General features: G+C 39.9%; 1 protein-coding gene across 1 annotated transcript in view; it reads right to left on the bottom strand.

Moving 5' to 3' along the window:
• Window positions 1-15,526, bottom strand: part of LOC139751173 (uncharacterized) — a 122,978-nt gene that overhangs the window by 30,085 nt on the left and 77,367 nt on the right. Inside the window, exons 9-13 of the mRNA XM_071666295.1 lie at window positions 15,284-15,344; window positions 7,661-7,810; window positions 7,229-7,320; window positions 5,713-5,890; window positions 3,128-3,211 (exon numbers count right to left, since the gene is read on the bottom strand). Coding sequence (XP_071522396.1) covers window positions 3,128-3,211; window positions 5,713-5,890; window positions 7,229-7,320; window positions 7,661-7,810; window positions 15,284-15,344 — 565 coding nt within the window. The remainder of the gene's footprint in view (window positions 1-3,127; window positions 3,212-5,712; window positions 5,891-7,228; window positions 7,321-7,660; window positions 7,811-15,283; window positions 15,345-15,526) is intronic.

The raw sequence follows: 15,526 nt of genomic DNA, 5'->3' as shown, positions 1-15,526 counted from the left end.
TTCTATACTCAGTCTCTCATGGTACTTCCTCACACAAGTCTCCTACCCAAGCTCACTTACTTTCACCACTCTCTTCACCCCAATATTCTCTCTTCTTCTCTGAAAACCTCTACAAATCTTCACCTTCGCCTCCACAAGATAATGATCAGACATCCCTCCAGTTGCACCTCTCAGCACATTAACATCCAAAAGTCTCCCTTTCGCGCGCCTATCAATTAACACGTAATCCAATAACGCTCTCTGGCCATCTCTCCTACTTTCATACGTATACTTATGTATATCTCTCTTTTAAAACCAGGTATTCCCAATCACCAGTCCTTTTTCAGCACATAAATCTACAAGCTCTTCACCATTTCCATTTACAACACTGAACACCCCATGCATACCAATTATTCCCTCAACTGCCACGTTACTCACCTTTGCATTCAAATCACCCATCAATATAACCCGATCTCGTGCATCAAAACCACTAACACACTCATTTAGCTGCTCCCAAAACACTCGCCTCTCATGATCTTTCTTCTCATGCCCAGGTGCATATGCACCAATAATCACCCATCTCTCTCCATCAACTTTCAGTTTTACCCATATCAATCTCGAGTTTACTTTCTTACACTCTATCACATACTCCCACAACTCCTGTTTCAGGAGTAGTGCTGCTCCTTCCCTTGCTCTTGTCCTCTCACTAACCCCAGACTTTACTCCCAAGACATTCCCAAACCACTCTTCCCCTTTACCCTTGAGCTCCGTTTCACTCAGAGCCAAAACATCCTGGTTCCTTTCCTCAAACATACTACCTATCTCTCTTTTATTCTCATCTTGGTTACATCCACACACATTTAGACACCCCAATCTGAGCCTTCGAGGAGGATGAGCACTCCCCGCGTGACTCCTTCTTCTCATTCCCCTTTTAGAAAGTTAAAATACAAGGAGGGTAGGGTTTCTAGCCCCCCGCTCCCGTCCCCTATCCCTGGGGATAGGGGAGAAAGAATACTTCCCACGCATTCCTCACGTGTCGTAGAAAATAAATAAAAATAAATCTATTATACCTAACCACCATCTCCCACGTCAACGAGGTAGTGCAAGGAAACAGACCAAAAATGATCCAACCTACCCACATACAAATGTATATACATAAACACCCACACACGCACAAATACATACATATACATTTCAACGTATACATACATATACAGACACAGACATACACACATATACACATGTATGTATTCAATGTATGAATGGTTCATGGTGAGGTGCCTGAGGATTGGCACAATGCATACACAATGCCATTCTATAAAATCAAAGGGGATAAAGGAGAGTGTTCAAATTACAGAGGTATAAGTTGGTTGAGTATTCCTGGGAAATTATATGGAAGAGTATTGATTGAGAGGGTGAAGGCATGTACAGAGCATCAGACTGGGGAAGAGTAGTGTGGTTTCAGAAGTGGTAGAGGATGTGTGGATCAAGTGTTTGCTTTGAAGAGTGTATGTGAGAAATACTTAGAAAAACAAATGGATTTGTTTGTAGCATTTATGGATCTGGAGAAGGCATATGATAAGAGTTGATAGAGATGCTTTCTGGAAGGTATTAAGAGTATATGGCGTAGGAGGTATGTTGCCAGAAGCAGTGAAAGGTTTTTATCGAGGATGTAAGGCATGTGTATGAGTAGGAAGAGAGGAAAGTGATTGGTTCCCAATGAATGTCAGTTTGCGGAAGGGGTGCGTGACGTCTCCATGGTTGTTTAGTTTGTTTATAGATGAGGTTGTTAGGGAGGTGAATGTAAGAGTTTTGGAGAGAGGAGCAAGAATGCAGTCTGTTGTGGATGAGAGGGCTTGGGAAATGAATCAGTTGTTGTTCACTGATGATACAGCACTGGTGGTTGATTCAGGTAAGAAACTGCAGAAGTTGGTGACTAAGTTTGGTAAAGTGTGTGAAAGAAGAAAGCTGACAGTAAATGGGAATAAGAGCAAGGTTATTAGGTTCAGTAGGGTTGAGAGACGAGTAAGTTGGGAGGTAAGTAAGAATGGAGAGAAGCTGGAGGAAGTGAAGTGTTTTAGATATATGGCAGTGGATGGAACCATGAGAGCGGAAGTGAGTCACAGGGTGAGGGAGGAGGCAAAGGTTCTGGAAGCGTTGAAGAATGTGTGGAAGGTGAGAACATTATCTCAGAGAGCAAAAATGGGTATGTTTGAAGGAATAGTGGTTTCAACAATGTTATATGGTTGTGAGGCATGGGCTATAAACAGAGTTGTGCAGAGGAGGGTGGATGTGTTGGAAATGAGATGTTTGAGGACAATATGTGGTGTGAGGTGGTTTGATCGAGTGAGTAATAAAAGGGTAAGAGAGATGTGTAGTAACAAAAAGAGTGTGGTTGAGAGAGCAGAAGAGGGTGCATTGAAATGGTTTGGTCACATTGAGAGAATGAGAGAGGAAAAATTGACAAAGAGGATATATGTGTCAGAGGTGGAGGGAACAAGAAGTGGTAGACCAAATTGGAAGTGGAAGGATGGACTGAAAAAGATTTTGAGCGATCAGGGCCTGAACATACAGGAAGGTGAAAGGCGTGCAAGGAATAAAATGAATCGGAACAATGTGGTAAACCGGGGTCAATGTGCTGTCAATGGATTGAACCAGGGCATGTGAAGCATCTGGGGTAAACCATGGAAAGTTCTGTGGGGCGTGGATGTGGAAAGGGAGCTGTGGTTTTGGTGTATTATGGGAACCATAATGCACTGTTTCCAGAATTAGCGAGGTAGTGCCAGAAAACAGATGAAGAAAAACACATCTACACATATACATATATGTACGTATGTACATGTACACATTCATACTTGCCTGTCTTTATCCATTCTGGCAACACTTCACCCCACATACACTCCTTTAACTTTAGAATCCTTACTTGTTGGTCTACCTTGCAACATCTTCCTTTCACTCAATCTATATGCATTTCTTTAACATTCTTCCTTTTTCCTTACTTTTCACACAAGCAAACTACTCCAGCAATCCTTCCTTCATCTTATTTTTTTTTTTCAAGATATAAAATATCATCTTTTCCTCCATAATGTATCTATATAACACTTAATAATGACAATGTACTTTGCAGGAAATATATGCATATACTTACTAAGAGTTTATCTCTGACATACAATGTTATCTCATCCTGCTCCTCTTCCCACGCAGCTATTTCTTTATTGTATGCTGCTATCTTCTGTGGGAAAAAAATGCACCTTTAGCAGAGAGGGATTTCAAGGATAAGAATATGAAAATATATATTCATGTGTTTTTTATACATGTGCACAATTTCCCACAACAATGAGTAAGCACCAAGAAAAGATGAAGAAATGGCTTCATTCACTAACATCCACACTCTAACTGCCACAGAAGCTGCAATGAAACCAGACCACTTTACTCATGCCCAGGCCCCTCAGACCTTCCCATGGTTTCCCCTGACCACTTCATTTGCCCTGGCTCAGCCCATTGACAGCACGTCATCTCAACAATATATTTCCATACATTCCTCAATGCACCTAGGACCTTTGACCCCTTACCCACCCTACGACTCATTGCAGCTGTTGCAGTTTCATTAACTGCCATACCCACTCCCACATATAAAACACTCCAATTCCTCCAAAGTCTCTCCATTCAAACCTACACTCCAAACAACCTGTCCTTCTTCACTGCAAAACCTAATAATCTAGCTCTAATTCACATTTACTCACAAAGTTCCTCTTACACACTCTCCCAAACTCAGACACCAACTTTTGCAGTTTCTCACTTGAATCTTCTACCAGGACTGTGCAACAGCAAACAAATGACTCATCTTCCAGGCTCCCCCAACTCCCTATAACAGCATACCTGTTCCTCTCTCCAAGCCCCACCCATGAACTAAGTAACAACCATGGTGACATCCCAAAGCCCTTACAAAGACCAACCCTCAACTAGAACTACTCCTCCTCCTCTCCTTCTTTATGCACACGAACCTTACTCTCCTAAAAAAAATATTCCTTACTTCTATCAACTTTCCTCCTATACCATATATTTCTAACACCTTCCATAGAGCACTTCTGTCACCTATATCATACTCTTTCTCTCATTCATAAATGCCACATATGGATCCTTTTGTTTCTTAAAAAAAATTTTGCACACATTCTTCAAAGCAACCACCTGATCCACAAATCCTCTATCATTCTTGAAGTCACATTTTTCCTCCCCAATCTTAAGATCTGGGCATGCCACTATCCTTTCAAATCACCACTCTCCCATGCAACCTACCAGCTTCACTCAACATACATATAACTCTGTAATTTGAACATTACCTTTATAACATAGCACTATAAAGACATTCTACAAATCCTAAGGACCTCTCCTTGAGCCATACATGCAATATAAATCATAACTTATCAATGACACAATCACCTCCTTTCTTAGGAAATTCAACTGCACACCCATCTACTCCAGCCGTTTTGCCACACTGTCTTTTGCAAAACTTTCACCATCTCTTTCCATGACTTTCTCGCCTCACACATCCAAATAAAAAACAACCCACATTTGCCACTCAATCATTGAAAACCTCTTCACACCATTTCTGCCTATTACCACCTCCCTATTTGCCCCTTCAAATGTTCCCATATGCTCTCTTGTTTTTTCACACTATTAACCTCTTTCCAAAACATTCTCTTATTCTACAAGAAGTTTGCTGATACTCACTCATCCAAACTTTACTTTGCCCTCTTTTTCAGCCCCTGCATCTTCCTCTTGACCTGCTGCTTTCTCTTTACATCTCCCAATTACTTGCATTTCTTCCCTGCAAACAGACTCTTTTGCCATGGCCACCCCCTTGAGGGAGGTCCTACAGGGAATGGGTTTCAAAGATATAGACAGATAATATTACCCTTAAGACCCCTCTTTTCTCTTTCACTAGAATCTTAAGTCTTCCTCATCCCATCCCCCACTACCCTTTCTCACCTGTCCACCTCCCACCTTGTGCATGCCACACACTTCTCTTGCAGACATCAGCAGTCTTTCCCTAAAAACCTTCCACTTCTCACACACTCCCTTTGTTTCATCTAAGCTCAACTTTTGCCATTCTACACTTAACTTCTACTGGTATCTCTTCTAATAAGCCTGCTTTCCAAGCTAAGTAATTTTCACAACCCTATCCCACCCACATCATTTCCTCTTTTCCTTAAACCTTTATATAACTTCATCCTCACCTTAACTAAGTAATGATCCAACATCCTACCAGATAATCCTCTGAAGACTCCCATACTTATCACTTCATACATATTACAATAATGCAAGAAGTGTTTGGGGCCTGAAAATGCAGGAGGGTGTGATGTATGCATAAGATAGAGTGAAGTGATATAGTATACAGGAGGTAACTTGCTGTCAATAGGCTGACCTAGGGCATATGAAACAGTCTGGGGGAACTATGAAGAGGTCTGTGGGGCCTGGTTGTTTATGGGAACTCTGGTTTTGGTGCATCACACATGACAGAGAGTGAATGTGATCAAACAAGGACATTCTTTGTCTCTTGACACTAACATAGAAAAAAATAAGTTTAATGCATATTCAAAAACACTGTCAAATACAGTATACACAAGATCAGAATGCATCTACAGATGGACACATGCAAGACATAAGCAGAAGAAGAAGGCATAAAATCTACAGAGGGGGTATGAGTACATCATGTAACTGAGGAATACGTACCTTATTCAATAAATATCTGTATGCTTGTCTTTCAGCATAAGACAGATTTTTGAACATTGACACAGCTGCTAATAGTTTCCTCTTCCCTATGGTTTCTTGTATTTCACCAGACTCAAGTTTTTCTTGATAAAACAAAACATACGGTTTGGTTGGAGGACATGTTGGCATACCCTTTTCTCTGCAGAATACAAGAATTTACTATTGTAATTGCTTATACACAAAACAGAGAGGAAAAACACCAAGGAAAATTTGAGGGAATATGGTAGTATACACGATTAAAAAAGAAAAACCTGATGGTCAATGATGAACAATCTTATGGAGGGCAGGAAAAATATCCTAAATTTCAAATCCCATTAAACAGAGGGAAGTTGGAAAAGCAGGAGACTTCTTTCTATTTATCATTCCCTCTGGTACATCAACCAGTAATAATACAGCATTGGAGGAACACCAAAATATATTGGATTTCATTGAAAAGGTATGAAAGTTTTAGAGGCAGTAGGTGAGAGGCAGGTGCCATCCAGGGAGATACTTCTCCCTGAATGTTGGGAATAGTAGATACACCAGTGAAATGAACCAGCACTGCAGTATCTGTTATGTTCCATTCCCTGGCCAAGGTTTCTCTTTCCCTTCTAGCTCATTAACATGAGGGTGCTGGAATTAGACCAAAACACAAACCTTCTCTCTATTTCTTTCATGACACTTGACAACATATAAATGATTTTTTCATTTTCAAATCACAAAGTTCTTTAACTCTGGGGATAAAGGAGTTAGAAAACTAATCGTCTACCTCCTGTATAGAGTAAAAGGAAACTAAAAGGGGGTGGGAGCAAGTGGCTGGAAATCCTTTTCTCTTTTTGAAAGGATGAAAGGTACGCACAGGGCAGAGTAAACTGGAGAAATGTGGCACAAAGGGGGTGATGTGCTGTCAGTGGAATAAACCAGGTCATAGGAAACAACTGGGTTGGGGTAACCACAGAAAGGTACATGGCTTTGGTGCATTACAACTGACAGCTAGAGAATGGAAGTGAGCAAGTCAGGCATTTTCTTCCATCTGTTCCTGGCACTACCTCATTTAAGCAGGAAACTGCAAAAAGTGTGAGATAAAAAGAACAAAAATATCTATGTCAATCACCATCAAAAACTGTGCTTGTGTATGGGAAAAGAGTAAAGTATGACATTATGTTCAAGAGAAAGAAACACTTCAGGAGTATTTTGTACTTTTCTAATTCCCTAAATCAAATAACATGCAAAAGCATTTTCTACTCTCCCTTAGTTTATTCTTTATTGAATTATCAACTTCCTATGGACATACTCTATACTTACATTAAGCAAAGGCATGACAAAAGTTTGGAAATCTACAGCCATATATACATATAGTAAACATCATAAAATATTGAATATCACGTACTGGCATATTAATATACAGACATTGGAAAAAGATAGATATGACAAAAAAGCTGCAACACAAATGAGAGTGAAAGGCCAAATTATTCTGTAACATTTGGATATTACTTACTTAAGGTAAAATTTCAGCTCATCTTTACTAGGTCCACGATATTTAGGGCATTCATGGTCTGGGTTATGTGTCATGAATTCTTCAATTTCCTTCTGTAAAATTATAATGTTACATACAGACCAAGATCATATCATCCCTTACATTATATAGGACAAAATATTACTTCCAGTAGGTTGAACTAGGAATTAATTCAGTGAGGTTCTCTTGAGATTATCACATTTGTTTTAAAAATATCCTCAACATTAATGTTTCTCAAACATTTCAATCCCGTCCTGAATATGAATGAGGTAATTCAGGCCCCCTACCCTCCTCTATCTATAACATATGGTTCAGAATATTTAATAAACTCTTTCGAATAATGACAACATGACTGAATGGTGCATTGTTAAAGCTTGAAAACTCATTCCCAAGTTTATGAAACAGTTAATTTACCTCAAACTGAAGCAACTCCCTCAATGACAATTCAATGTAATGCATTTTTTCCTGCTTCTGGACATTGGAGAAGATCACCTTTATATTCTCCTTTTTGTTCTCAATGGGGTATTGATCATTTTTTCTGTCTTTTTCTTCCCACCTCCAGATCTGTGAATAAGAGCAGTCTTTTATGTAAAGGAATCTTTCAAAATAATTTCATCAAGAGCAAATATACCATTCATCTCAGTGAAAAAGAGTTGTACCTATGAGAACATTATAAACCTGCACCAGCAAGTCATATGAAAGAATACCTTATTTTTGTGCATGTTTGAAAATGGGCCCTTATTTCTTATTAGTTAGGATTAGGATCCTTATAACTATGACCATTCATTTATGCAATATTCTTACTTACAACCTTACTTTCAATGAACTTTGAAAACTGAGCCTTCATGGCCCCCCTTTTCTATTTAGACACAATAGGGGCCAGAACTTCTTATAATTGATCTTGTATCCTAATACCAGTATCATGGTCCTAAAATTTCAAGACAAATCTTCAATGGAAACTAAGGTTTAGGCACACATACCAACTGCTTGCAAGCAACAGTTAATAACATTGCTCTACATTTCTTACTAAATTTCATCTTCCACATTCATGAAGTAGTATTGGTAATGAATGAATAATGGCCTCAACTGTATGCACCCACTCCACCATGTGCTGTGTAAAATATGCTGGAACAAGCAACTACCATCCACAGCCATGCCCGACAAATTATTTCATGGTTTAACTTAAGTCATATTTCCTAGCCTAGCCCAGATACAGCAAGTTGCACTCCAAATATCTCATCAATGCACTTCATTCTATCCCATGCATATCTCTAAGCCTCCTTAATGTTCATGCCAATAAACCAAAGCTATAAGGCAAAATCTTACTGCAGGAACTTGTTGGCATGTACTACTCCATCTTCTCAGTTTCTCTACATCTTCTTTCCTTCACTTCTGACACATTTATCCTTCTTCTCCATCTTTCTTAATTCATCTTCTCTGTACATCTGAACTATTTCACTACACCTGGGTAGGTTTCCTTAATCAGACTGCATCTACTACCACAACTCTCTCCCCTTATGTAATGAACTCACCACATACTATTCTCTGGCATTCAATTTCCAAACAATTACCCTCTTCCTTTCTTTTGCACTTAGGACCTAAAACATCCCCTCACAACACTTTTGGGTCTACAGAATCGTTAAACATAAAATGTTTTGCCTGGATCCTTTCTGCACATTTTTTAATGTATTGACAACATTTGCCCTATCTTCTACCCTATGACACACTTCAGCCCTTATGGTTCCAATGGCTGCCACGTCTGTGCCATAGTACCTAAAGCACTCCAATTCCCCCAGGCTCCTCCTATTCAAAATCACATTCAAGCCATCCCATCTCATCCCCTTTCCGTTACTCATTACCTTATTTTTGTTTGCATTTACTCTAAACTTTGTTCTTCCACACAATTCTCCACAACTCTTTCAAAGAATTGTGGAGTATCTCTCTGAAATCAACCAAAAAAAGCCTTGTCATCTGCATACAGCAAGTGGTTCTCCCTTAGCATACCATATGCCCATCACCCAGTCTTACCCTAAAATTTACCTCCTAAACCACCCTAATCATATACAGATTAAATAACTCTGGCAGTATTACACACCCTTGGCACAAACTCACCCTTACCAAAAAATTGTCACCCTCTTCCCTTCCTACTTACATACATGCCTTACTATAACGGTAAAAAGTCATTGCATTCAAAAACTTTCCATTACCCTCTTATATTTGTAGCACCTTTCACAAGGCTTCTCTGTCAACCATCATATACTTTCTTTCCTTTACTAAATCCATGTACTTATCACATAAAATTCCAAAGCAAATACCTGGTCCATACACCCTCTCCTCTCCTGAAGCCACAATGCCCCTAGACAGATATTCTATACATGCCACAACACCAATATTCCATACACCTTACCAGGTTTACTTAACAAAATCATACCTTTCAAATTTGAGAATTCACTTTTGTCACCTTGGCATTTATAAATAAAAAAGGCATTATAAATGCATTCTTAACCCTGAGGTAGGGGAGAAAGAATTCTACCTTTGCATCCCCTGCAACTTGTTGAGGGCAACTAAAGAAGATAGACGTGAGGGACTGGAAACTCCCTCTTCTTACATTTCCATATCTAAAAGACAGACAGGAGCCTATCAGGGAGTACTCATCTTCCTCAAAGGCTTAGATTGGGGTGTCTAAATGTGTGTGGATGTGATTAAGACGAGAGATAGGTAGTATGTTTGAAGAAAAAACTGGATGTTCTGGCTCTCAATGAAACAAAACTGAAGGGTAAAGGGATGAATGGTTTGGAAATGTCGAAGAAGCAAAGTCAGGGATTGGTCAGAGGACAAGAGCTAAGGGGGGAGCATCACTACTCATGAAGCAGGAGTTGTGGAAGCTTTTGAAAAAGTGTAAAGAAGTAAATTCTAGACTGATGAGGATAAAAATGAGAGTCGATAACAAGAGATGGGTGATTAGTGATTACACATGGCCATAAGAAAAAAGATCATGAGAGGGAAGTGTAATGGGAGCAGCTGGGTGAGTTTGTCAGCAGTTTTGATGTTAAAGACCAGCTATCAGTAATAGGTGATCTGAATGCAAAGTAATGTGTTTGTTGAGGGTATAATTTAGGGCCATGGGGTATTCAGTACTAAGAATGGAAATGGCAAACAGCTTGTGGAGTTCTTTTTTCATACATATTCACCATTTCCTGTGTTAGTAAGGTAGCATAAATATGCGAGTATACATATGTGAGAAGGAGAGATGGTCAGTGGGCATTAGTGAATTACATATTAATTGACAGGCATGTAAAAGAAAAACTTTTGGATGTAAATGTGCCGAGAGGGGCAGCTGGCAGGATGTCCGATCACTATTTCATGGAGGCAAGGGAGATGATTTGTTGAGGTTTTTGGACAAGAGGACACTATATCAGTCACAAGCGAGTGTCGAAAGTAAGTAACCCTAGAAAAGAGACTTGTGTGAAAAAATATCATGAAAGACTGAGTGCAGAATGGTAAAAAGTGAGAGATAATGAGCATGAGGAGTAGGTAAGGAATGGTAGGTATCTTAGGAAGCAGCACTGGCATGTGTGAAAGATGCATGAGGCATGCAAAAGGTGGGAAGTGGGCACATTGGACTGGGTAGTGAGTTGTGGGATGAGGAAGTAAAGTTGCTAGTAAGTAAGAAAAGAGTTGTGTTTGGGCCGTACTTACAGGGAAGGAGTGCAAATGATTGGGAGATGAATAAGAGAGAGTGGTAAGAGGTCAAGAGGAAGGTGCAGGGGTGGAAAAAGAAGGCAAATGAGAGTTGAGGTGGGTGAGTATCAGTAAAATCTTGGGAGTGTGTGATGTCTTGATAGGAGATTAACAATGTGTGAAAAACGAGAACAAATACAAACACTGGTGAAGGGGGTAAAAGGGGTAGTAGTAACAGGCAGCGATGAAGTGAAGATGGAGTATTTAGAAGGACTTGAATATGTTTGATGTTAGGATGGCAGATGTAGGGCGTTTGGGTCAGGGTGGAGTGAAGTGATAGAGTCATGGGGAGTAGCTTGGTGAAAAGGTTTACACAAGATGAAATGTGGCAAAGGCAGCTGGTGTGAATGGTATTGCAATTCAATTTCTTAAGGGGATGACTGTGTTGTTGACTGATTGGTAAGGATTTTCAATGCAGTTATTGATCATGGTGAGGTGCCTGATTAGAAAAATGCATGCACAGGGCCACTGTATAAAGGCAAGTGGGATAAATGTCAGTGTTCAAACTACAGAGGTATAAGTTTGTTAAGCGTACCTGGTAAGTTGTATGGGAAGGTACTTAGAGGATGAATGCATGTACAGAGCATCAGATTGGGAAGACACAGTGTAGTTTCATTAGTGGTAGAGGATGTGTGGATCAGGTGTTTGCTGTGTGGATCAGACGTTTGCTTTGAAGAATAAGTGCAAAAAATACTTAGCAAAACAAATTTGTATTTAGCATTTATGGATCTGGAGAAAGCATATGATAGGATTGATGGAAATGCCTTGTGGAAGGCCTTTAGAATATATGGTGTTAGTAGAAAGCTACAAGAATCAGTGGGATGTTTTTATCATGGGTGTAAGGCATGTGTATGAGTAGGAAGAGAGAAGACAGAGTGTTTCCAGTGAAAGATGGTCTGGCAGGGATGTGTGGTGTAAACAAGGTTATTCAATTTGTTTATGGAAGGGGTGGTGAGGGAGGTAAATGTGACAGTCTTGAAGAGAAGGATGAGTATGTAGTCTGTGGAGGATGAGAAGGCCTAGAAAGTGAGTCAGTTGTTGTTTGCTGATGAAACAGCACTGGTGGTAGATACAAGTGAGAAACTGCAGAAACTGGTGACTGAGTTTGGAAGACTGGGTGAAAGGAGGATGATGAAAAGAATTGTAAATAAAAGCAAGGTTATTAGGTTTATCAGGGTTGAGGGACAGGTTAGCTGGGGTGTAAGTCTGAATGGAAAAAGCTTGGAGGAAGTGAAGTGTTATAGATATCTGGGAGTAGACTTGGCAGCAAATGAGAACCATGGAAACAGAAGAGTCATGGGGTGGGTGAGGAGGCAAAGGTTCTAGGAGCACTGAAGAATGAGGAAAGACTGTTCTCTTGAAGGGCAAAAATGTATATGTCTGAATCTATAGTAGACCCAATATCATATGGATATAAGACAGTGGCTATCAGGTTATGTGGAGGCAGATGAATGTGTTGGAAGTGAAATGTTTGAATACAATATGTGGTGGGAGGTGGTATGATCAAGCAAGTGAGAAAAGGGTAAGAGCGAGTTGTAACAAAGAGTGCATGGTTGAGGAAGCTGAAGAGGGGATGCTGAAATACTTTGGACACACGGAGAGAATGAGTGAGGAAAAAATGACAGAGGAAATATGGGTCAGAAGTGGAGGGAACAAGGAAGACGGGGAGACCACAAGAGGAGGTAAGATATAGTGAAAAATATTTTGAGTGATTGGGGCCTGAACATGCAAGCGGGTGACAGGTATGCACTGGAGAGAGTGAATGATGTGGTATACTGGGGTCACACTGATGTCAATGGACTGAACCAGAACATGTGAACCATCTGGGGTAAATAACAGAAAGGTTTGTGGGGACTGGTTGTGGACTGAAAGCCATGGTTTTGATACATTACACAACAGACAGAGAATGAATATGAACACATAACCTTACTTCATCATTCCAAGTGCTACCTCATTAATGTGGAACACACAGATCACATATGAAACATGAAAAAAAAGAAAAAAAGAAAAAATACATTCTACTAGTCCTCTGGCATCTAAACTTAAGCCATACATATATCAAACAGCCAAACTAACAATTTTGTCATCCTCCTCTTGAGAAACTCAACTGCAATCCCTTACAAACAAGGTATTCTCTTCCTCCTCTCTTTTCTATCTATCTACTTATCTATCAATACCAATACCTCTGATACCGTTTCCTCCAGGAATTCCCTCAAGGGGAAGGCAACGGCAAAAGTCTTTCAATAACTGGTGAAACTTCAGTGCCACTTCTTTGCCTTTGGTGCCGCACCCTCAATAGGCCACTGGCAAAGGTCAACTGTAGTGCAACATTTCTAGTCTCCTGTCTAATGTTTCTATTGACTAACACTACTTAATGTGCAACACACTACAAATAATGAATTCAGTGTTGTCAAGTGTGACATGGAAAGAAAGTATGTTTATGGACACAACACCAGCAGTCCCTGTGTGGCTACCTGAGTCAGAGGAGTGCAACGTTACAAACACTGTGATGCTGACTCACTACACAATCATTACTAACCCTCCTGATACCCAGTACTGATAATATACCTCCTAGCACTCCAAAGGAGTTCACATTTCCCAGCTACTGAAAGCAGTGAAGTAGTGGGTTGCAGGAACCGAAAGGTCATAGGTAACACAAGACCTCATTCACAAAAACACTGTTCCTCAGGAATTATAAATAAATTCACATAAGGACCCCATGCCCCATAATACTATCCTCAACAGCCACATCAACCACTCTTGCATTTAGATCCCCAAGCACCAAGATTAAATCCCTTGTATCTATACTGCAACAGCACTCAGTTCCTCCCAAAAACCTCTCCATTCTTCTTCACTCCTCCAAAAATCAAGTGCATAAGTACTAAAAATCACCCATCACTCATACTTCACTTTCCTTCTTACTCTTGATGATTTTGACCTCATTTCCTTACACTTTTTTAACACATTCTCACAGCTTCACAAAAAATGGCACCTATTCCTTTAATTTTCCCTTTCCAATTATCCCAGACATTACCCCCAGATGACTCTCAAACCTTTCTATCCACTTTCTTCAACATAACTTTCACTCAGGGCCATAACAGCCATGGTTCTCTCAAGAAACATTTTCCCTATCTCTCCCTTTTTCTCATTATGGCTATAACCAAAACACATTCAAAAATGCAGCCCAAGCCTTTAAAGACAAATGTTTGCTTGGCTCGTTCCTCTGTTTCCATTTCTGAAGAGTGACAATACAAGTAAGGAGAGTTTCTAGCACCCCATTCCTAACTTTGTTGGTCAACTTTAGGACACAGAAAATATATGGGTAGATTCATATTCCCCTATCCCGAGGAATAATACCATTACATGAACATGAAAATTTTGTGGCAGTATCAAAAGGAGTTACCAGTGCAGAATACTCCCCTGGCCCCAGTTACCTGTGTTCTAAACTATAGTATTCTGAAGGATGGTGAGGGAAGTGAAAGCAAGAGGAAGAAGGGTAGGTCTGCAGTCAAGCAGGGTTGGAGATGCATTGGTAGGAAAGTCTGTTGCTGTTTCTTGATCACATAACAGTATGGTGTTGTTTGGATGAGAGGCATTGGATACAGATCAGAGCATACAGATGATGCATGTGCTGGGAATGAAATGCTTGAGGACAATATGCACTGTGAGGAGGGTTGAATGAGAAAGAAATGACAGGGAAAGAGAGAGGTGTCACAATAAGAAGAGTATGGATGAAAGAGCTGAAGAGAGTGTAATAAAATAGTTTTAGCATATAGAGGGAATCAGTGAGGAGAGGTTGACAAAGAGAATACATGTGTCTGAAGTGCAGGGGACAAGAAGGGAAAGACTGAAATGAAGATGGAATGACAGGCGGAAAAGGCTTTGAGTACTATGGGCCTGAATATGCAAAAGGGTGTGAGGCATGTGTGGAATAGAGTCAATTGGAGTGATGTAGTAGACATGGGGCATTCAGTCTATGTACAAAACAAAGGCACATGAAGCAGCCATGGGAACCAAGGAAAATTTCCAGGTGCCTGATTGTAGATGGGGTCTCTGGTTTCAGTGTACTAACACATGACAGCTACAATATGGATATGACCAAATGAGGCCATTTCTTCATCTGTTCCTAGCACTAATTCACTAACACTTTGTAAATAACGTTTCTCCAAGCCTGTCCAACAAGTAAAGCTTAATAATCATCATTAAAATGGAAACAGAAAAGTCAAACATGAGGAAACAGCATTGGATGAAAGACCACAATAACTACAATGCAATGGTCGCTACATCAATACTTACTTCAATAGGTTTTCTTGGCAAAGCAATTGGTGTTTTCTTTTGTGCTTTTCTTGAAATGCCTCTGAAACAGAAGAAATTTCATTTTACAGAAAAAATCACGGTTGCTGACTACCTGAATAAAATAACCATAGCCATCACCATAAATATGTATTCCTTCTGTAAAGTGTAATGTTCCCAAATGTTCAAAAGAGATAAAAAAACCAACATTGAGGATCATAGCAGAGAAAATATTTTCCTTTATAA

This window comes from Panulirus ornatus, chromosome 11 (genome assembly GCF_036320965.1).
Source record: "Panulirus ornatus isolate Po-2019 chromosome 11, ASM3632096v1, whole genome shotgun sequence".
NCBI lineage: Eukaryota > Metazoa > Arthropoda > Malacostraca > Decapoda > Palinuridae > Panulirus > Panulirus ornatus.
Note: the sequence above shows the minus strand (reverse complement) of the source record. Positions and strands in the feature narration are given on the sequence as shown.